The following is a 23171-nucleotide window of genomic DNA, read 5'->3' as shown; positions in this document are numbered from 1 at the left end:
ACCTTGACATAAGGAAACGGGACTATAATTAGCTGCCTGAGGTTTGCATCTGGTGACCTGTCAAATGAGCAGCTCAGAGGTCAAACAGCATCACAGATATAAGTATGAATATATTCTCTTTTGTCAACCAATGCTGGTGTGTAGGGAGCGAGAGACAGTGAGACACAAAGGACAAAGGAGAGAAAGAGAGAGAGCGAGAAAGACAGAGAGCGAGAGAGAGAGAAAGAGAGAGAGCGATAGAGGAGAGGGAGAGAGAGAGAGAAATTTAAACAAATGAAAAAAAGAAAGTCTCCCCCATGCCCTCAAACATGACTTCAAGGAGACAAGTAGAGGCTGACTGAAAATGCGATAACCCTCGGCTTGGTCGGTCAAGGTATACTGAGCATCGCCATCCTCATCATCTTAAAACAGCCGATCCTACACAACACAAGCAAACACTGACCTCCAACAGGTCTGAGCTGAATGAGCGCCTTACACAATTCCCCAGCACACGCTGCTTGCTTACACATGTCATCCTGAGCCCCGTCATTCAAACTGCACACACACACACACACACACACACACACACACACACACACACACACACACACACACACACACACACACACACACACACACACACACACACACACACACACACACACACACACACACACACCAGCAGCAGGACCCAGCAACACCACAGGTTAAACAAAACAAACATGCCAACAACTGTTGCCTCCGCGACACGCTACAAATTACAGGAGCGTGGCAAGAGACATCCGATCGCGAGCCCGTCCGATCGACATTGCCTAATAGTGTTTTCATGAAGTCCTGCAAGGCAAAAATCAATACGGAGCGCTTGTTTGACTACGGCACCGTCTGTCCTCATTCAACCGCAAGCAGTCTGTTGGGGGCTAAGGAGCTGTCGGATCCCACACCCGCTATACCGCTATTGAAGGCTGTGTGCGTAAACACATCGACAGCAAATTACCGGCTGCAAGGCATCGTGGATGCTTGTCCCCATCCACACAAGCCCCCACCCCCCTAACAGCCCTAAGTACAGCGTTCACTCCGGTCACACTGCAGGCACACAGTCCCACGCGACGTCTGCCAGTAATTATGAATGAACGAGCAGCTAAATAAAGTGTGCATGCGCTTGGTCGCGAGGATAAATCTGCCTGGGACATATCATCACGAGGGTGCTTTCCAGGATTTTCCACAAAGCGTCGCTTGGATATTACGAGGATTATTCAATTATTAGACGTTATTAGAATGATATTCTGTATTTTTTCGTTTGCTACAGTTGTCCTATCTATTTCCCTATGTTCTTTTAATGTCATCTCCACGTTCCCTGTAACATACAAACTCCACTGTTGCTATGGGATGAGAGAGAGAGAGAGAGAGAGAGAGAGAGAGAGAGAGAGAGAGAGAGAGAGAGAGAGAGAGAGAGAGAGAGAGAGAGAGAGAGAGAGAGAGAGAGAGAGACACACACACACAGCGAGAGAGACAGCGAGAGCGAGAGATAAGCAGAAGAAGCGCAAAAACGATGTTGCCGACGGTCTCTTACATAGGTGGACTGCACTCTCCGCCAGTGTCCCAGCCCACAGCAATACATCAAGACATCCAGGGGGAGCCGAGGAGGGGGCGCCGGCCGGGGGAGCCCCTGGCAGGGAGACGGCGGTCTCTCTCTTCAGGCTGGGGCCAGGCACAGCATCCCCGCCGCACACAGGTGCCCCACCTGTGCTCGACGGCGGCGGAGGAGAGACGGAGGAGGGCGAAGGGTGAGTCCCAGTGAGTAGGGCTCGTCCCTCTTGGAAGTTTTCGACGAGTTTGCCCGACGGTTGAGAAGATGCAAATTCCTTCCGGGATGGAACGTGCGGTCCAGAAAAAAATAATAAATAAGAGGTCCCGAGAAAAAGGGGTCCGCAAACTCCAGTGTATAGGGGGGGAACGGGAACGGGGTTCCTGATTTGGGATGTGTCCCAGACTACCCTATCATATCAAGGGGGGGGGGGGGGGGGGGGGGCAAACTTCATCTTCTGTCCTGTCGGGCTCATCCCCACACCTATCCTATCCCCCCCGACCTAACTCACCTGTTCGGCCCTTTATTATCCCCTCCCACCCCCCACCCCCCAACGACGACCGGACCACGCTTCACCCTGTCATTCGCCCTCAGCCCCTGCCCGCGGTTCCCCGACCAGACGCCCTCCCCTCGCTGTTCACGACCCCCGGACCGCTGCCACCGACACGCGACAAGCCATGCTCCTTCCTGTGCGATCCTCCTCCCTCAGGCTGATGACAGAATGAAACAAGATGTGCTGATGTTGCCAAGTGGACGTCTTCTCGCCTGGAACACTTTCTTTCTCCACTGCCACGTTCCCCTCTCCCTCAGCTCGCCCGAGGAGCTGAGGAATGAGGTCCGGATTGAGAGAATGGGGGGGGGGGGGGGGGGGGGGGTCTGTGTCTCTCCCCCCCCCCCCCCCACCCCACCATCTCTAGCTCCTCCCAGTATCTCTCTCTCTCTCTCTCTCTCTCTCTGTCTCTCTCTCAGGTCTGATCCGGGCGGTGCCCGCTTACCTGAGTCACTCTTTCTGTCTCCCTCCATGGAGTGTGACTCTGTGTGTGTGTGTGTGTGTGTGCGTGCACGTGCGTCCGTCCTTGCATGTGTGCCAGTCAGTGTGTGTGTGGGTGTGTGTGTGTGGGGGTGTGTTTGGGGTTGGGAGGAGGGGGGGGCGTAGCTGCCGTTGACTGCTACTCTAGCTCTGTTGCCATGCTAGAGCAGGTAACATTCCACTAGCGCAGGAGACACACAGTCTGAATTCAAATGCGCCCCCAGCCCCACGCATTTGCAAAGGCTCCCACCACTCCCCTCCCGCCCTCACCCCGACGCCTTCCCCTCCCCTCCTTCAGCACTCCCCTTCCAACCCCTCATCTCTCTATCTGCCCTCTCTCTTCTTGTTGCTCTCACTCTCTCTCGTACACACACACACACACACACACACACACACGAGGACTGTTGCATCCTACTCCTCTTCCTCCCTTGTCTAATTCCACGTCTCTCTTTTTTGCTTTCTTTCTCTCGCTCTTTACTTGTCAGCACCCATGCAGCTCTCTTCCTTTCTCCTCTGGAGCCTGGCTGAAAAGGCACTGTGTGTGCGTGTGCGTGTGCGTGTGTGTGTGTGTGTGTGTGTGTGTGTTAAAGGTTTCCATTCACCCCCGCCCCAATATGCAGACTACTATTTTAAAGAAGGGTTTCAAAGACTAAATGAATGCAAATGAGCCCCCTGAGCTTGAACGGCAAAGAGAGAATATCCCTTATAAAGAAAGAGATGAAATAAATTAATAAAGAGGGTTTTATCTCCGAGAGCACGCGCAGACTTCCATTCCACCGACGGAGTGTGTGTGTGAAATCCGGAGACGGGCTGCCCTGCCTTAATTGCACTCGGCTGTTATCAGGCGAGCGCGAGCCCAGTGCTGCTGCTATGCACTCCTTCACAGATTACAAGGATCATCGTGTCCTCCGGGTGCTAATTTAAGGGATATACCATTTTCCGGTTTCCCTTTCCCGTGACACTAAACAGGGCCATGTTCGATCCGAGGCTAGTGCGGTGGACTCACGAGCCAGTGTGGTTATCCGCACCCCTGCCCGTCTCCACATCCCCAGGGGCACCCCCCGACCACCGCGTCGGGCGTGGAACCAGCTCTGTCTCCGTGTATGCACAGCGCACCTACAAGTGGACATACAGGGGGAAATCCGGATTCGGTGGAATTGAGAAAGGTCTCTTGAGGTTTTGAAAAAGTGTTTGCCCAGAATTTCTGTCCAAGAGCTTTGGCTCATCCATCAGAGGGACAAAGACCTGAAACTCTGCAGGGTTGGGGTAGGTGAAAGGAGGGGGGGGGGGGGGTTATAACTCTGTCACACCTGTCCTGCTGTAGGACTGAAGATTATATATCACTTTTTCGCACTGCTGTCATCCTGCACTGACAGCCGTTCACAGACACACACACACACGCAGGGTCCACAAACGGTTGAGTTATAGGCACGCTCTAGCCCATAAACCCACAACACAAGGGGCACAGGGTAACAAGTGAAAGGACGCCATTTTCTGCCACAGAGAACGGCATTCCCGCCAAGCAGACGGTTAAATCCAAGATGACAAGCCGCTGAGAGCTCTGCCTTTCAACCGTTGCCTCGGGAGTAAAAGCTGTGGTGGCATATGTTTGTCTGAAAAAAAGACGGACGGAGAGTGTGTGTCGTATGAGCCATGAAGGCAGCTGCTAAGTGGTGGCATTAAAATACTGATACTTGTAGCTCTTGAATCTCTTGTAGACTCAAAGACTCCGAAGGTTTGCATGCTAATACAGCCCGGTTATGTGCAGTGGACTATGAATCCTTAGTACGAGTTATTCAAGAAGGCCTTCTGGCTACTAGGGATCTTCAGAAGGACTATGCTACATAATGAGGATAACATGGATAATGAGAGTATCAGTTCACTCACATTAATCACAGAAAGAATCGTGACCCTTTATTAGATACTGCAAAGGTTTGAATATATCCACATTAATGAAAACACAATAGTTACAAAAAAAATACAAACTCCAATGGGGGAAAATAAGGATAAAGCATCAAAGTAAATTGGGGCAAAAATAAAGAAATAAAACGTAATTCCATCGTCAATAAAACAACACTTTTGTGGTTTAAATCTCGCATGGTGCTGCCTTATCCGCTCCCTTTGATAGAAATCAGGGGGATGTGAATTACATTGTTTGGTTAACTAGTCACTCATCAGCTTTGCAAAGCCCAGGGACACGCATGCACACGTGCGCACACACACACACAACATACACACACACACACACACACAGTCACTGAATCGTCTTTGGCTCTTCGTCCTGAACCTCAGAACATGCTGCGTCTCTTCAAGAGCCTGGTCAGGAAGGTGAAGTACACGTAGCTCAGGCAGACCAGCAGGTTCTTCACCACGTACAGCACGGGCGTCACGTACGCACCCACCGCGCCCAGCAGGGCAAGGCGCAGCACCAGGAAGGGGAAGTCCTGCAGCACCAGCCCAGCCCAGGTCCCCAGGGGGTTCCTGGGGTCCACGGCCAGCCGCAGGGTGGACAGGAAGGCCAGGACGAAGACGGGGATGGCCCAGGACGAGTAGAAGACGCGGGGCTCCGCCGCCACCCGAAGCATCTCCGCCGTGTCCAGCCAGAACAGGAAGCTGTCGGCGAACGCCTCGGACCGCGGGTCGCTGGACCACAGGAAGCGGAGCGGGGCCGGGCAGGGGCTCGGCGCGTACAGGTAGGTCCGGACGGGCGTCGAGTGCCGGCGGGTGTCCTGGGAGATGTAGCGTCTCGCACCGGCTGCAGGGGTGCCGTTGATGATGTTGCTGGTGGTGGTGGCGGTGGTACTGGTGGTGTCCGTGGGAGGGAGGGCTGTAGAGCCGTTCTGGCTGATGGTGTCGGGGATGTCGGGGTGGGGCTGGTGGTGGGGGAGCTGGCCCGTCACGGTGGTCACCTGCCCCAGGTGGGTGAGGACGGGCCCCCGCATGTCGAAGTCTGCGCCCGGACTGCTGCCAGCTGGGGCCGGATTGGACCAGATTGGACCAGAGCTTGTTATGGTTCTCAATTACATCACTCCATCCATTTAGGTCCATGTGTTTAAATAAATAATTGTGTAGGCCTCTTCACTTTAAGGCTTTCATTTATTGAATTTTTTGTTTTAGAATTAGTTCACGAGCAAATTTCAGTGACTGCTTGGCTCTTATTCTAAAGTTGTTTTTTTTTGCACTGTATTTGTGTTCAGACTGTGAGGGGGCTTATTCTTGGCCAATATATTGAGGGTAGTTGACGATTTAGGATACAGCAAATGCAAAAATAACACTGCCCCATGTGGATGGAGCAAAGAATATTTGTGGTTGGCCATTCACTTCCTTTGCTCCTATCATAACAATGTTCTCAACGGGAATGTTCTCAATGATGGAACCAGTTTCATTATTGATGTTAATCAAGTGAATGACAATGTCACACAAAAACAGATGACCATTCCCATAAACAGGGCATGAGACGCGTTACCTTTCCCTGTGAGGCTACAGGGGCGAATTCTCTCGACGACATCCACACAGATGAGGCAGAGGAGCATCAAGGAAACGGGCAGCTCGGTGAAATGGTCTAGTATCTGTCCGGCGTCCACCTGTACCTAAGGGCCGTTAAATCCAGAAGGAAAAAAAACAATTAGGGAGAGCTGACACAGGGGCACGGGAATTACGATGGATTAAAACCCAGACAAAATGAATTAACGGAAGTCGAACGCATAGAAATAGACAGGGTGATAATTATGAACGCCTCGTATTTCATAACCACGGCGATTAAATCCCCACCTGAAGCTGTCAAGTGGATGGCTGATCAAAGCATTAGGGCGATGAATATATGGGACAGCTATGAATTCAGGTAAATTATGGGGCAGATGCTATTTTTCTTGGTCAAAACGTGCTTTAACCAATGTCCACTCGCTTTATGGCGATGGGAATGGAGGTTTGTCGTTAATGGACAACCTTTTTATGTAAAATCGGTTACTGAGTATCCTAATAAACCTGCCCCAAATAAATTCCTGCCTCACACGAGCCTTGTGACTAGGATCATCCATTTTAAATGTTTTTACGATGACATTGATGGTCCTTCCTGAGAGACTACACGAAGGACTAGTACTTCCAAGATACTGGAACAGATCCAAAGTCGGGTGAATTCTTTGGACGTCGTCCATCGATTTATATCATCAACTATCAAAACTTTGGAAAATCAATGAGACTCTCGAGAAGTGAGCCTTCACACAGTGAATAATGATACTGCTGTATCATCACACTGCCTCACATGAGGGCCCCGGAAATGAGCTAGTTCCACAAAGGGGATGTTTGAGCAGCTAGTTGGCTCCTGAAGGACCCCGGTGGAGCATGACAGTGGAACATAACAACAGCAGACGCCTTTGGGTGACAGGCAGGATCAGTCCTGAGGTTACCTTGGAGGCGGCTATCAGCAGAGCGAAACACGGTAATGGACACAGTATGACATAGGCCAATGCTGCGGGTCTCCTGGGGGAAAACAAGGAAATAAGTCTGATTATTTTTTTGGAATGTGTGACGAATGTTTTACAATAAATGAGCTGTCTTTCTACTGCCATTTCATTATTGAACTAGGAGCAGGTGTACTCATTAATTACAGATAATAGCATTCTATTCACACAGAGACGGTATTTATTCAACAAACACCACAACTTGACTGTAATATATTATAGCTTTGGACAGAGCCATGAAAAAGTAGTTTACTAGTAGGCTAAGTTGTAAAATTACATTAACAATTTCCTATATCCTATTTTGCTTACCAAACAATTCATCCGTCAGCCTATTGGATGAAGATGTTTATAATCATTGTTCTTTTTTCATGGTTTAATTTCTCTTTCAATACATCATTAATGACACTATACTCAAACTCACCATTGTTTGATTTTGGTGATGAACCTGCGACGCCTCAGGATCAGGTACTTCAGCGGAGCCCACACCAGAAGGGTCACGGAGGTGACGTAGGCGATGGACACGGCCACCACCAGCCAGTACGCGGTCCGGTCGTTCCCACCCTTCAGGTCACGCATGAGGCCGGCGAACCGCTCCATGACCACGAAGAGCGGCGCACAGATGGCTGCGAACTGCAGCGCCTCGAAGACGACCAGCTTGACCGTCTTCCCCGAGGGCATGTTTGTTTTGGTTTTCTTACCCCCGCGTCAAAGCCGTAGGTTCGACACCCCTCGCACAGTTTCTTAGCTGTCCCAGGCTGGAGGCTAAAATCAAACCACAAGACACGCATCTCTCGCACAGGGGGAGTTGGTGCAGCCGTCTTTGGACTCTGACACCGCTTGCTCCGCATCGCAGTTTTACTGCTGAGGTAATGAGGTGGTCATACGTCCCCTGTTTATGGCTGCACATAAAAAAGGCACAAGATGACTTGTCTCTTTAAAACCCAAGGGAGATGTGTATACATGGTCAACATATGCAAATTAATGCGTAGTAGGATGAAGTCTTTACTTTGTTATAATACCTTTTATATAGCGGTGTTCAAATAAAACCGTCAGCCTGATCATTAGTGGTCTCTCTGCCCTCTATCGTTGCTCGTTTTAGGACCCTATATTTAACTCCATGTAGTCTTGTTTGTTTTAGTAAATGCCCTTATTAAATTAATTAACGTGATCGGCCATCAGGTGGATCAAAGATGATTGATTGAATCCAGCATGTTCAGGAAGTAAAAGGGAGAAAATGTAAAGACAACATACATCTACCGAAGGGAGGATTAATGTAATCTTCGGAGAAGACAGTGCCCTAGAAAGAGCATGAAGTAAGTGATCGGAGACCGTTCAAATTAGATTGCCATCTAGTGGCCGACAAGATAACCAATCATAAGGGCTGCTGCTTGACAATGCAGTGTCAGGGACTGTCCACAAAATAAATTGAACAAGGAGGACGAGATTGATTTTCAACAGCAGACGAGATATCCTGTACATTTGGCCTGTTTTTTTTTATTGTGAATATCAATTCATAAGTATGGTTAAAAGATTACATAGAAACAGTGTACCATTCAGAACAAAATCTTTACAATGATGAGGTTGGTTTTAAATTTAAAAACAGACAGCATCTCACTCCTGTACAATAAAATAAGATGAGGGCTAAAGTCCAGTGCTATCTTTTGGTGCAAACAAAATTAAATAAAAAAATTACGTCATTGTGGTTCACTGGCTCGTGGTCCCATCTTTCCAGAACACCTGCTACAATTGATCAAACTCTTGCTTTGCGACGCAACAAAATGACAATGTTGTCCGAGTGTAGGGTTAAGTTAAAAAGGCAGCCTGTGGCCTTCAGAACAAATGGTGTATTGGGTGTTTTAACAGTTGCCTACAAAAGCTCAGAACCAATTTAAATCCTGTTTTTTTAGGCAGAAGGTGGAATTAAGAAGCAAAGTGAGAGCTGCACTCCTTGCAACATTTGAAATGACATTTGTACACAGAGATGTGGTTCAGGGTGAAAGGTCATTAAATAAAGAAAATTTAAGAAAATACCAACATGGACCATAAGTTGTAGACAGCTAAAGCAGTATTTGAATACATGAAGTCCATCCAAAAGCCCAAGGAACTCAAACCAAAGCAATTACAAGAGTTTGCTAGTCTTAAGTGGAGTCCAGGAGTTAATGAGGTACAATGTGATGAGGCTTCGGTTTGCCTGGTTTGAGAACCAGAGTTTAGGGAGCATGCAATATTGTGACACCAGATCAAGTCTCTGCTCTAGTGGATGACAGCTTTGAATCTATACATCTATTCATAGACACAAACAAATGAAATTAGCCGTCTACAACGGACATGCTGGTGTGCGTTCGGAGATAATTATTAAGAGAACATAATGGGTTTCAAAAAAGACAATTATACAATTTTAAAAGCAGTTAGTTCAGTAATCAACCACTGGTTATACCATGAACGAGAGAAATCAATCTCCACTTTGCACAAGAGCAACTTAAATATACACAACTAAATTAGGCAGAATATTACATCATCTTCATCAGATGTATTTAATACTTCAGGCATCGCCTGCGCACTTCAAAATATAAATTAATCATATCCATTGTTCAACACTGACAAAAAATGAGATGCTTAAAAAAATCCGCAGAGAAGTTACAAACAGCTCACCCCCCACGCTGATCCAAAGCCACAAGTCCATGGCCTTCAAGTGTGTTTAAGCAGCTCTGAAGTATGGTGAACACAGTGAGCGTTTGCTTGCTAGCGCTCTGAAATACTACTTCATCTAAAATTAACTTGCCGGCAAAACAAGTCGATGCAATGGAGCCTCCGTGACGAGGGGGGGGGGGCAACTGACCGGGTTGGGGCCCTTTGAGAATCAAGTGAAATGCAACAGAACGGTGCTAAAGTACAGACCCACTGGAGGCCAACGTGTGGCTTCACCACTAGCTCAGCATATGTATGAATGTGTGTGTGTGTGTCTGTGTGCGTCTGAGTGTATCCGAGTGTGCACACACGGACACACACACACGATTGCATGATCCTTCTTATTCCCTTCAACAACAAAAAAAGTGGCTTCAGTTTTTAGTACTTCTAAAAAATAATGGACAAAAAGGTTGAGAACATATTCCGCAGGGTAGCATGGGTATTCAATGCGATGCTTATATTCTTCAGCACTGCTTAAAGTAGTGTCTTGTTTGCACAGATGAGAGAAAATAAAATAAAAGGTGTGGCCATCTTTATGTCGTGGAGACGAGCAGTGCAATTGGCCTGGTTGAGGCCTGTGTGTGAGTGTGAGTGTGTGTGTGTGTGTGTGTAGCACAATGTTATCTCCTCAAAACTACAGGCGTCTGTGATGCTCAGAACCACATTGCCCACATGACTGGTTTTGAATCTTTTTTTGTTTTTCCATGTTCACATCAACACATCGCTTTCACCGTTTCAAACGATAACTCACGAAGCAAACACAAGAAAAGAAAAGACCAAAACAAAATCACACACGAGACGTGAGCCCACCTTGAGGGGGGGCCGACGTGATGATAAAAATATTTAAATCCTTTCTACAAAAGAGATGTGACATGAGGTTTTTTTTGTCTGTTACGTGACACCATTATTTACAGTCAGCCCTAGCAGCTCGAATTGGGATGGAGGAGGGGGGGGGGGGGGGGGGACGACGACGACCAGCATTGCTAGTGCACTCGGCCCATTACAGATAAGCATCTGTAGAGTATTAGCTTAACACTTGGGGAGTAGCGCCCCCTCCCTACCAGTAACTTAAAGCAGTACAGAAGAAAGGCCACATGCACACAATCAGAGTGTGCATGTGGCGTATGCAAGTGGAGTGTGCATGTGGAGTGTGCATGTGCTGTTTGCGTGTGGAGTGTGTGTATGAGGGTTTGGTAACGTGCAGGTTCCCTATAGCAGGGCTTTCTCCGGGTACGGGATGTGTTGGGGGTCTGTGGGGGCCTGTAAGCTCTGACCAGAGGACGCGCTGTAGCTGGGCGGCTGGTTCATGACGCCGGGGCCCGGGGGAGGGACGGGGAGGCTGGCCTGGTTCTGGTAGGCCTGGACGTCTGCCGGGGACGGGCTGTAGACGGGCGGCTGGCCCATGTACATGTGGATGTCACTGAGCAAACAGCAGCAACAAGAACAAAGCAACAGTGTTGAGGACATGAGGGTCTCGCGGGACGGATAAAAACGATAAAAGCTACAAAAACAAAAAGCCTAACTCAGTGTTCAAGCAGAGTTCAAGAAGCTCTCATCAGTGAGAGTTTACAGACTGATGAACAACACACAGCCTGCGCTGTTTAGCTTTACTGTGAAGCTATTAGAAAGGCAGTGAAAGCGACAGTCCAGAACGGAGGAAGGGCCAGGACACACTCGCAGCCAGACTGCTGAAACACTGCATTTGTTTCCGTGGTGAACACCCTGCATCTCTATAGCATTGAGCAAACGTTACAGGCTGTAGGGTTCATGCGAGTCCCTGGTTCAGAACGGTACAGTCTGCTGTTGCAGCGCTGCTGGATCCTTCTGTCTGGGCCTACCTGGGTGCTGCTTGGCCAGGCATGGGAGGCCCGGCCTGGAGCTGCTCCATGGACACAGGGTAGCCCTGCATCCCCGGGCCCATGGCATACGAGCTTGGCTGAACGGGATACCCCTGTGGGCGCACATGGATTGGCACTCATGAAGGCAAATAGAAAACAGTGAGAGTAGCTGCTTGGATGACAATGGCCGTATTGGTATGACACCAGTCAAGTGTATAATATGAAAATTACCATAATTACTACATTTCTCTACATTACATCTCTCACACATCATCCTTGGCACACGGGGCCTCACCTGTTGGGCCGTGTTGGCGGGCGGCTGCTGGGGCTGCTGCATGTAGTACTGTTGGCTCTGGAGCTTGGCGTACATGCCGTACACGGGGTCCTCGTTCATCAGCTTGGCGTACATGGACAGCGCCTCCATCAGCTTCACGTTGAGCTCCGACAGCTCAGAGTGCCTACTGCGAGACACAACCATGCAGCCCCGCACCCAGAGGTCAGCGGCAGCCTCTTCTCAGGGTCTCGTATGCTTTCAGACTCAGAGTCAAAGTCAAAGTCAGCCTGATTGTCAGTTACTTCGCATGTGGACATACAAAGCAGTCGAGAAGACGTTTCTCATTATCCCACGGTGAACAGATAAAGTGCACACGCACAACAGATAAGACGACACTAAAAGTAAACCGATAAGACGACAGTAAAGGTAAACAACAGATAAGACAACGCTAAAATTAAACATTCAAGTGCACAAGAGATAAGGACATTACAAATATTAATAAATAATAAAATAAACAATGAAATAATAAAATCTCAAATAAAATCTAAGCAGCATACCTTTCTGTACAAGTTAAGTCGAGTTGTGGTAGTGCAAAAAAGGCAAAAATCGGCAAGATATATTTGTAACAGGAATGGTAATGGTAATACCTCTACTTTAGAGGAAGTAAGCGGTTGCAATACTAGTAGGAGATATTGGGGAACTAGAGGCTTGAATAAATTATCTGCATCAGAGTGCATCGACTGTTATGTTAATAAGGGTTAAGTGTTGAGAAAATGAAGTTCAATGAAATCCATTGCAATCTCAGGTTACTTCAGTCGATCGATTATCCCTTCTGGCTACATAGACAAGAGACAAATTACTGTACACGCACATTATGGAAAAGTCACAGCTTAATGCAGCTATGGCGTTGCAGACTTTGAGGAGTTAAAATCTACACATCAGCAGGGAGTAGGGATTCAGACCACACACAATCCTGAGTCTGTCCCGGACGAGTCTATTAGAGGACTATGAGATCTATATACATCGTTTTTTCTTGCCAAGGTATCTGGTAGGAGTTTACATGCAACAGTGATATGTCATGGTTATTTTTATGATTTGATATCCTGTTTTCTATCCCTGTAAGGGGAATACTCAGACTTTGGGGGATATATTTTCCAGTTATTCATAGTCCTACGAGAAGCACTGAACCCGTGTTTCTCTCTTTCAGCCGAGCACTGGTTCCGACTGAGTTAGCATTTGACAGCGTTAACAGATATCCTTGGCAGCAGAGGAAATTAACAAGCTCCCTTGAGTGAGGGTGAAATAAACCATTCCAAGGTAAATATATTTTAGCTCATCACTTTTGGAACCGTGAATTGAAAAAATATCCTGATGGTTTTAGAGCTACATTTTGTACTTTTATTTATCTTCCACCCTGATGTATAATTTATCACTAAATGTATTCATTTTGCATTGCAAAATCATTTAGCAGCGTTTGCAGAGGAAAAAAAAAATCAATGGATCCCAAGCCAGGTCTAACGGCTCAGCCATAGCCCTTCACTTTTCCACTGCAGACATCAGTTTTGTTAAACATGGATAGAGGTTATTAGACCGAGGTATTTGTAAACTAAGTCCTGACTGATCGTTAACTCCTAGTTCCTGTCAGCAGATGGATGTGCGCCTTGAAGAGGTGGTGTTGGTATGCAACCGATGTGGACTCGTCCCTTAAAATAAATCATAATTCGTACCTGTCTATATCCTCCAGCTTCTGGTCAATGAGTGGTCCCATTTGGTTGCAGGCACCTAGACACCACACACAAGGTTCAGCATCATTGATGGTTAATCCCTGCATAGCTTGATCATGAATATAGGCCCAAGTTAATTTCATTAACAAAAGTTGCAGATCACCCAAAAAACATTAAACCTCAAAAGAGCTCAAAAGCGACCGCCCCATTTTTTAACAGCTACAGCTCCTGAAGGGAATTTCCTATTCATTCACTATACTGACATTTCAGAAGAAAAAAAAAAAATTGGCCTGGAACTAGGCCAACCAACGACGAGATGAGCCATGAAGATAAAACATTGTATTCAGGTCAAAAAATATGTGTGTGGAAAAGAGAAGAAAAGTATTGGTAAAAGACTGCATAATTATTGTGGGTGAAGGAACTATTCATCCCATAAACCAATGTGAGTGATACCTTTCCAATGACTTCCAACCTAATGATAGTTTGGCACGCTTCTTGAATTAACCTTATTACAGTGTTTATCTTGTGGAAGTGAACACCCTGTTTCAGCTGGGATTCAAACAGAGTTAAAAAACAAAACTAGGGCTGTGAATGCGAGGAAGGAGGAGGGCTTGCTATCCTCATGACTGGGACCCGTTTGTGATGCTTAGTAGTATGTGAAGGAGCGTTATGATGAGCACTGTTGGTATGAAGGGCCCAACACACTGTTGGGTTATACTGAAAGTACCCGAGAAGCTTAACCCTCTCTCAAACGCACCAAAATAAGCTGGCCGGACATCCCCAAACAACGTGGGGTTATAATGCAGGTTGTCACGGGGATTTTCACTTCCAGAGCCTCACTGGGGAGCTCTACTCAGCAGCAGCAGCCATTCAAACGGTACACAATAACACCTTTACGAGCCAATCACACTGATGTTGCAACAGTCGCAGATGCTTTAAAGCACCTTGGCAGAGTGCCTTGTGCTTACTACTCTGAGCATCTGTGAAGCGGGGCAGCGTGCACATTATGCCTTTTAAACGGCCAATTCTTACTATTGCTTACATCCTTCTTCATTAGAGTCGGCCCTTTTAACCTGGCTTTGGGTTGGAGGCCATGCCTTGGTGGACAACCCTTTTAGCTAATTGTAACGAAAAGAGAGCTGAGCCGCAAGGCAAAGCTCTCGATCTACCGGTCGATCTTCGTTCCTATCCTCACCTATGGTCATGAGGGCTGGGTGATGACCGAAAGGACGAGATCGCGTGTACAAGCGGCCGAGATGAGTTTTCTCAGAAGGGTGGCTGGCGTCCCCCTTAGGGATAGGGGGAGAAGCTCAGCCATCCGTGAGGAACTCGGATTAGAGCCGCTGCTCCTTTACTTAGAAAGGAGTCAGCTGAGGTGGTTCGGGCATCTGGTAAGGATGCCCACTGGGCGCCTTCCTTGGGAGGTGTTTCAGGCACGTCCAGTGGGGAGGAGACCTCGGGGAAGACCCAGGACTAGGTGGAGAGATTATATTTCAACACTGGCCTGAGAACGCCTCGGGATCCCCCCATCAGAGCTGGTCAATGTGGCCCGGGAAAGGGAAGTCTGGGGCCCCCTGCTTGAGCTGCTCCCCCCGCGACCCGACCCCGGATAAGCGGATGACGATGATGAGGATTAGGGAACCGTCACCAATGGAGCAAAACAATACTGGTCTTTCCAAATCCGGTGGAACAGTGAACGCACGGCTCATGTCGTCCTCCTATGGTGAAATGTTGAGATAAACCTGAACTGCACTGCTTCCAAACCAAGGCTCCCCTTTACTGCCAATCCCAGACCTTGTAAAAGGAAATAATAATTGGCGTGGAGGACCGCTTTTGCCAAGATTCCCACAATCTACCGTCAACAGAGATCTTGTACCCCCTCAATCATAATCCCATATCAACAATGTCAAAGTGTTGACATTTTATTGTCTTTGCTCAACATACACACAGTAGTGCAGTGCATAAGGGAGGGTGTTTGTCCTTACCTTCCAACTGGAGCAGTTCGACAGCATCTGACTGGTTATCCGTGGGGTCGGCACTCTGAATCATCTGCAGCAGCTGGTCCATTTTCTCCTGAGAGGAAAACAAAGACCTCTTATTTAACAAATGAAGGATTTCAGTTAATTCGTGGAAGAAATACACCCGTCCCCAAAAAATGTATGTTGACAATGGACCGATGAGGTGCCGGGATGATGTGTTACCTCATCGATAAACACGGGCTCTGGCTCCGGCTCCAGGGTTTCCACCTGGACCTCTTCGTTGAACTGCACCGATTTCTTCTCGGTCTTGACTGTAGATTATAGCGAAACAAAGAATTGACCATCAACATCGAATAAGCATTAAAGGAAGGAAGGGAAGCATAACAGTAAAAAAAACTAATAATTGGGAGACCAGTGAAGGATAAATGACTGTAATGCAAAGAAAAGAAACCCAATATCTATAAACAATGGCACAAGGCCAGGCCTCTCCCAGTCTTTCTTAGCGGTGAGCATTTCAAGGGTATATTACTGGCCAACTATTGTGGAAAGTGTTCGGCTGCGACTGAATCATTACATTCAGGGAAGGCACACTGCTTTCAGATTGACCCAACCATTAAGTCTCATTCACTCACTTAAATGAACGCATATGGAAATGCATTTCAAGCAGTGCCAACTACTTTGTGATCTCTATGGGGTTGAGATGTTTGCGTCACTGCAGAATACCGCCGCTCCTGACCAATCAGAGCCCTTCATAGAGGCCTTCGTACAGCCAGCTGCATCATCATCTTTCCCACCGCAGATGAACTGCAGCCGACCTGAGACAAACCCACACTGGGACAGGGAGCAGCGGAAGGCGGGTGGAAGGATGACGGGGTCAGCTCCTTCCCATCACTGATAAACAAGGGCTTAACTCTCTGTATAGGAAGGGATTGATGGGAGTCTAGAATTGTGCTTTGTTTTTCTTCGATTGCTCCAGGGAGGCTACTGACAAAAGGTATTCTCACTAGTAGAATCAATAAGGCCATAGTGCTAACGGGCGAATGAGAGCGGATTGGGCGGGCAAATCAAAGTGGATCCCATTAGAGTGTGTGTGTACGTGTACATAATTTGGACTCATTGTGTGAGTGTGTGCGTGTTGGTGTGCGTGTGTGTTGACTCACCCATCTCTGGCTCAGCGGTTAGGTCCGCAGTTACAAAGTTGGAGGGGAAGAGGCCCACTCCCTGGTATGTTTCCCCTTTCCACCAGTTGGGGTCGCTGTGGTCAAATAAGAAAGCAAACCAAAAAGAAAAACCTTCAGTACCACTGGGTGTTTTTGTGGTGCTGGAACAACGAATACGTGACCTCATATAAAAAAAAGTTGAAAGTGATTCAAAGTAATGACAGTAATTCTTTATGGTGTCAATTGGATCGATTCGATCTGTATGATCTTTACAATAGAGCAGCGGGGGCCAATCACAGAGGCCCAAATTAACGAGGCACTTTTGTAAGCCCCTCTCACTATTGACGGAGACGCTAATCTCTAACGTGAAGCCTTGTCCATTCATCAACATTAAATCGAGGAGGCCGTTACCGAAATCCTCAGCTTGCAGCGCAGCGGAAGGAAAACCAGTAAACAACTCCGTCGGGACACGGCCGGCACCGTTTATGATGATTACTAATCCCAGAGTCGTGAGTGTGTGCGTGCGTGCGTGCGTGCGTGCGTGTGAGTCCTAAAGGTCACCTGTCGTCCAGGATGGTGATGATCTCCCCGGACTTGAACGTGAGCTCGTTGTCTTCGGCCGCCTCAAAGTCGTAGATGGCGCGCACCTTGCGGCCGTCCGCCTTCTGAGAGGGGAGCAGGCTGGAGGCGCTGGGGTACAGGCTGGACAGGGAACCCTGGGGCTGCCCGCGCTGCTCCTTCAGCGACAGCTCGATGGCTGTGGACAGACCGGAGGTTCAGGCTGGGTCAATTGGATGTCGGGGGCTGACGCGAACAAGTGCCATTGTGTGTCCGGGGAGCGCCTGTATCCTGGACAGTGAAATCGCTCGGACAGTGAAAAGCACCGATTCCTTGGGCTCTCCAAGCCATTACAAGAAAAGCCCCCAGGACTTCTGGTAGACAATTTCGATGGATACCTTACGATATCTCATTAACTCGATGTGTAGCATCACAGAACCAAACCTTGGTGGCCCGTTAATTGCACAGCGTTTGTAATGTTCCAAGTCTACAGTTTATGAAGAAAACATCCCAATCAAGCCGTTACCTTTGGCCAGGTCTTCCTCCTCCTTTTTAGTGGAGGCGGTGGCAGGGTCCTTGGCAACCATCGCTGGGCTTGCCTTCGCCTGCTCTGCAGCCTAAGACCAATGATTACAGGCACCGTCAGTGTGCAACGCAAAACCAAAACAACCATCAAAGGGGCGATGACTCAAAGCATTCCCAACCATGGCTGAAACCGAGGCCAAAAGACAGAAGACGAGCGTGGGTTGTTTTTCTGCCAATGTGAGCACTAGTGATCTACTGGGGCTTCACTGCAGCGCTACCTGGGAGCCCACGGCCGGGAAGGTGACACCCTGCTCTCTGAGGTTCTTGATCATGGCCGAGATGAGGCTAAGCTGAGGATCGTTCCGGAAGTCTTCCGCCCACTCCACCATCAGGGCCTTCAGCTTCTCACAGACTTTCGGGTGGCCCTAGTGACGTGCATGCCAGCACACACACACACACACACACACACACACACACACACACACACACACACACACACACACACACACACACACACACACACACACACACACACACACACACACACACACACACACACCAATCTGTTATCAAGGGGCTTGGGGCGTTGTGATTCATACAAGCAAAATGAAGCAGAGCGGATTATGCTCGAATTCAAATTATTTAAAATCAAAAGATCCACGACTATCTTACCTTGTTCAGAACATTGCTGACTTCACTAGCAAACTCTCTGGAGCAGACCTCCAAGTGAAATATTTTCCCACAGTTTGAAACACAGGCACCAAGTAGCTGTCGGAACAATAGCAGAGGGAATTGGAAACAAGTCTGAATTAAATGCTTAAAACATTTTCTTTAGATTTACCTCAGAAAAATAACCACTCATTCCCTATGCAAATTCAATGATACAGCATTGTATTAATTTACCAACATGCCAACAGATTTGAAACAGAAGGCCACTCAATAAATGTGCTTACAGTCAGTGCCTGCATGGCCACATGCGGGTCCTTGTGGTTCACTCGTCTCATTATCGAGCGAAGACATTCTTTCGGACTGGAACGCAATAATAAAAAGGTCAAAACTCAAAAAGGTCTAGCGATCAGTGAATGAAAAAGAAGCATAATCACAAAAGCTCTAATACTGCTCCAGTTTAGCCCTCTATATTAAGCTATTAATTCAAAAGCTATTAATCAAAGCTCATTCCCGTTTTATGGGCTTCTCGGTTATGCAAATGAAAGACACTCAGTGGCCTTTGGGAAATGGCTTTTATCAATACAATTATCATGCTACTTGATGACAATGGAAACCCACCCAGTACGGGACTGTCCTATTTTATCACAGATGTCCAAAATGAGGCCCCAGTCCTCGGCTGTGTTCATCTCACTGGTTGCTTTCTCTGCAGGGAAGAATCAAGTGAAACTTGTATCATCAGGTTTCTTGAAAAGACTAACATTACACAGTGTGGCTCACACATTGTGTGTGCATATTAAACATGCAACGAAAGGACACTAGAGCGGTAAACCAAAGGAAGAGGAACTAGTAAATAGCGTTGTGGTTTCCCACATGCACACAGCTCCACTATATCTTTCAGCAAACCAGCGATACAAACATTATGCAACTAAACCAGAGTGTTATTAATAAACACGACTCGCTGATTTTTCACCCAGGGCAGAGAGACTTTGAAACATGCAGCAGATGGTTCTAACCCTAGATGACGTGGGGCCAGGGAACACACAGACTTACCTCAATAGGTGTGTCTGAGCATCCTTTACCGAAGTGCACACTGGCATTCAGCCCAGAATCAGTTTATCACAATTTCATTTCCACATTGCCAAGCCTCAGGCGTTTATAACGTAACTAATATTTTTATATTTTTAGTCTTATATTCTCCTTAAGGCTGGATGATATTCGAGCATCTGCTCTTAACACAGCTAGCACACCAGTAACCCCACTGTAACTTAATGGGGTTCAGTGCAGCTAGGACTGACGTTGCTAAAACCTAAGGCAATTGTTGACATTTGTCTAGACAGGCCACGAAAAAGACACGCATGAATACACGTACACAGAAATAGTTGGGTGTACAACAATAATGTTCAGGTAACAGTTCCAACTTAGCTCGTAAGGGCTAGCCGCCTGCTAAGGGCTAACCGTTCACTGATCACTATTTATGTAGACGTTTCACTCACCAACATCTTGGTCAAAGGGATTTGTCGTGAAGAGAGGCATGGCTGATGTGTTGACAACAGATTCCGCCTTCTTCTCTTTTTTTTGTCTTTCACTTTTGTGCACAATGTTACACGCTACGAGTCATAATACCGTTAACTTAGTGGATATAAATCGCTCGGAGGCGGCTAGCAGAAGCTACACAGTCATCCCTTTAACAGACGGCAACAAGCGGAGCATTGTGGGTAATCGGGGGACTCCTACACGGTACGAACGTCCCCTGTTCACGCGTCGACCTCAGACACTGTGTGATACTGATAAATAGTCTCACATGGGATATATTGATACATTGTGACCGTATTAATATATGTCGAATCAACGAGTGAATTTCCTATGTCGTAGAAACTCAAATGTCATCGTCAGGCGACGGCGATCACATGACAGTGTCGTATTGATGGAGTAGAGACCTTCTCCTATGTGTATTTGGTAAAATTCGGTAAAACCGTGTAATGATGCCTGGTTTCACTATATTCAAGTCTTTTAAATGTCCTATCAATTTCTTCCAGTTTACCGTATGGGTCTCCTATGTGTAGCAAGTGTAGCCCATAACTAATTATAGTTCTGCTACTTGATATAGCCTACCTGGGCACATGGTTTATGGATTTATAGGCCTATAGAAAATGAGACACTCCATTGATCATCAAAACTCAAAACATAGCACGTAGAATATCTAATATTCAGAAACTGTTACTTAGGCTTTCCCTGATTATAATATGGAAAAAAATATTTGTATTGTATATGTATAACAGCCCGTATACTATTATAATTAGCTTTCTGCACATACATTGGACGCTTGGCACGTTGGTTAAAAGATGAGAGCAAGATATTTTTCATTCTTGTTTATTTTGAACACATCAATATGCGGACTATATCTGAACCATTACAAAAATAGTGATGCTTTATTAACAAAATAGGTGTAATCAACAAAATACAGAGAATAAAGTAAACAAGTAAAACTTTAACAAGTTAAAATATGATATTCCATTGATGACACCGCACCTTTTAGTTAAGTATTATTTACACAATCAACTATACAACAGTGGCTTCACCGTATTTGATTAAGCACCACAGAATCAAAGGACTACATTCTCATTTAATCTTTAGTACAAATATTGTATCAGTAAAAGTGGATTTCTGCACTTTGACTTTACAGAGCAAATTGTCTTCCAAACAGTGACATACAGCCCTGTCCCAGTCCTCGTGACGCTGGAACAGGCTGACGGGTACTTTATCAGCGTCCTCTAATAATCGAAAAGATCTCTTGCAGTCCTTCACCATCCCTGCTTGTCCTCCTCTTCAGCTTTTCCCAAAGACAGAACGATGCTATAAGACAGGCAACCCCCCTGTGGAGAAAAGCAGGAAGAGAGAGCAAAAAAAAAAGAATTTAGTTCATTTTCATAGGCACATAAGCAAGAAAATACTAATGATACAATGACAGAATGATATAATAGAATGAGGCAACTGTTTATCAGGGCTATGAAACTTAAATAAGGTAAAATAAACAAAACCCCATACGAAAATGGAATATCGGAAAAATGACTTTAAAAGTATGCAATACCACACTGGAATCTATCAACAGCTCGAATCGATGGGGAAAATGGAAAAAGTAAGGCGATGTAATCTTCACTAAAAGCCTACTGACAGCTGGAAGGCTGTTCACAGATGAAGCTGATGCGTTCCCTGCAGAAGAAGTCGTTCCAGTAGGCCGCTTGGATGAGCCCTGCGCAGTCCTCTCCCTTTGAGTAGCCCTGATCCCAGTTGTCAGGCTGGCCAGGTTTCCACTTCCTGGAACCAAAACCACCAGAGAAAAATAGTCTTGAGATCGTCACTACTAAATTCCGCTCTGTAGAAAAAAAGCGTATTCCTGTTTGCTAAGTGCCTTACTAGTGAATCGATTGAGTTGCTTTGAGCTGAGTTCACGCCCAGTTGAGGGTACTCACGTGAAAACGGGTAGGGTCCCATCGACCCACTTCCACACGTTCTCCGTCTCCATGTCTGTCAAGCCCAGCCAGAAGAAGCCCTTTCTGGCAATCTGCTTTTTTATCCATTCCTGAAAAGAACAGAACCTTTTAATGAAATCATTTGTCACAAAACCCAATTGAAGTCAACATATCCTTATTATTTGAATGTTTTGAAATCGATAGGTTTTCACCAGTAGGAAAAGACAGTAACTGGGTAATGTCATTGGGCTGGTCAGCTTTATTCTACCTGCTCCTCGTTGCTTTTGATCATGACCATAGAGGATGACATGTTGGTACAGAATATCTTGGTTTCTGTAAAATTTAACTTCTGAGCCCCAGAGGAGAAGTAGTAGCAGCTGTCCTCAAAGGAAATCCATTCAAGAGGGCAGCCTGAAACATACAAATGTACAAATATAAATGTATATATGCATACATATATAAAAAAACACAACGTCACTCAAACTGCACCTACATGCTCAAACTGCACCTACATGCAGAACAGTGCTTGATTGTCCCATTCACCCAATAATGCCCATACCAGTGGTGTATGATTTGTAATGGCCTCACTCACCAGGTAGTGGGGTGGGGCCAGCGGGGGGCTGCACGTGGGGGGACACCATGGGGGTCTCTGGTACTGGGACTGGCTTGGAGGGTGGAGGGGGTTTGTCCTGCTGGGGAGTGTGTGGGGGTACATGGGGCGGGGGTTGGCGTTGCACAGGGGGATCCGCCGGACGCCCCGGTGGCCCCGGCAGACCAGGGTGCCCGCGCGGTCCCTCCGACCCCGGAGCCCCGAGAGGTCCTCGCGGCCCCTGAGGCCCTTGTAATCCCGCCGTCCCCTTCTGTCCTTCCCAGCCGTTAGCCCCCGGAGTGCCGGACTCCCCCTTCTCCCCCGCAGGGCCTGGCCGACCTGACAATCCCCGGGACCCTTTGGCTCCGGGGACGCCCCGGTCCCCGGTCGCTCCCTTAGAACCCGGCACCCCGGATAGTCCTGCAGAACCCTTTTGTCCTTCAGGTCCCCGCCCGCCCGTCATGCCTTTGTCCCCTCTCTCACCCTTCTGTCCCGACGTGCCCACCGGGCCCTGGGGCCCCCTGTCACCTCTGGGGCCTTTCGGACCTGGGGGTCCTAGATGACATAACAACAGATGTCCTCTTTATTTATTATTTAACAAAAAATGATACTTATAATGCAGACCAACTTTTGAGACAGACAT

The 23171-nt window shown here is 47.3% G+C and overlaps 3 protein-coding genes across 3 annotated transcripts in view; all 3 read right to left on the bottom strand.

Moving 5' to 3' along the window:
• Window positions 1-4472: 4472 nt before the first annotated feature.
• On the bottom strand, window positions 4473-8412 carry tmem236 (transmembrane protein 236). Its single transcript, XM_030364782.1, has 4 exons — window positions 7476-8412; window positions 7001-7073; window positions 6061-6184; window positions 4473-5565 (listed from the first exon to the last, which is right to left on the bottom strand). Exons 1-4 carry the CDS (start codon window positions 7730-7732, stop codon window positions 4883-4885), a joined length of 1137 nt encoding a protein of 378 aa, XP_030220642.1. The 5' UTR covers window positions 7733-8412; the 3' UTR covers window positions 4473-4882.
• A 111-nt stretch (window positions 8413-8523) lies between these two features.
• stam (signal transducing adaptor molecule (SH3 domain and ITAM motif) 1) lies at window positions 8524-20359 on the bottom strand. The gene is made up of 14 exons (XM_030364771.1): window positions 19963-20359; window positions 19088-19172; window positions 18754-18829; window positions 18473-18568; window positions 18079-18225; window positions 17802-17892; window positions 17279-17474; window positions 16718-16812; window positions 15780-15868; window positions 15564-15651; window positions 13582-13636; window positions 11876-12041; window positions 11581-11693; window positions 8524-11162 (listed from the first exon to the last, which is right to left on the bottom strand). The coding sequence occupies exons 1-14, from the start codon at window positions 20000-20002 to the stop codon at window positions 10952-10954; spliced, it is 1548 nt and encodes a 515-aa protein (XP_030220631.1). The 5' UTR covers window positions 20003-20359; the 3' UTR covers window positions 8524-10951.
• A 464-nt stretch (window positions 20360-20823) lies between these two features.
• The window catches only part of colec12 (collectin sub-family member 12), a 27076-nt gene continuing 24728 nt past the window's right edge, over window positions 20824-23171 (bottom strand). Inside the window, exons 6-10 of the mRNA XM_030364766.1 lie at window positions 22532-23083; window positions 22208-22350; window positions 21940-22049; window positions 21642-21784; window positions 20824-21342 (exon numbers count right to left, since the gene is read on the bottom strand). Of these exons, the coding sequence (XP_030220626.1) occupies window positions 21323-21342; window positions 21642-21784; window positions 21940-22049; window positions 22208-22350; window positions 22532-23083 (968 nt within the window). The 3' untranslated portion in view covers window positions 20824-21322. The remainder of the gene's footprint in view (window positions 21343-21641; window positions 21785-21939; window positions 22050-22207; window positions 22351-22531; window positions 23084-23171) is intronic.

Source organism: Gadus morhua, chromosome 8 (genome assembly GCF_902167405.1).
Source record: "Gadus morhua chromosome 8, gadMor3.0, whole genome shotgun sequence".
Taxonomy (NCBI): domain Eukaryota; kingdom Metazoa; phylum Chordata; class Actinopteri; order Gadiformes; family Gadidae; genus Gadus; species Gadus morhua.
The sequence above is the reverse complement of the archived record's forward strand: the minus strand, read 5'-3'. Positions and strand labels throughout refer to the sequence as shown.

Excerpts from the sequence above, each read along its gene's own strand:
- tmem236 (XM_030364782.1), bottom strand. The coding sequence starts at position 7,732 with ATGCCCTCGGGGAAGACGGTCAAGCTGGTCGTCTTCGAGGCGCTGCAG. Across the intron at positions 6,185-7,000 it reads TGCTGATAGCCGCCTCCAAG|GTACAGGTGGACGCCGGACA; the intron begins GTAACCTCAGGA and ends AACGGCCCTTAG. Across the intron at positions 5,566-6,060 it reads CTGTAGCCTCACAGGGAAAG|CTGGCAGCAGTCCGGGCGCA; the intron begins GTAACGCGTCTC and ends ATCCGGCCCCAG.
- stam (XM_030364771.1), bottom strand. The coding sequence starts at position 20,002 with ATGCCTCTCTTCACGACAAATCCCTTTGACCAAGATGTTG. Across the intron at positions 18,830-19,087 it reads ATAGGACAGTCCCGTACTGG|TCCGAAAGAATGTCTTCGCT; the intron begins GTGGGTTTCCAT and ends ATTGCGTTCCAG. Across the intron at positions 13,637-15,563 it reads CGAACTGCTCCAGTTGGAAG|GTGCCTGCAACCAAATGGGA; the intron begins GTAAGGACAAAC and ends TGTGGTGTCTAG.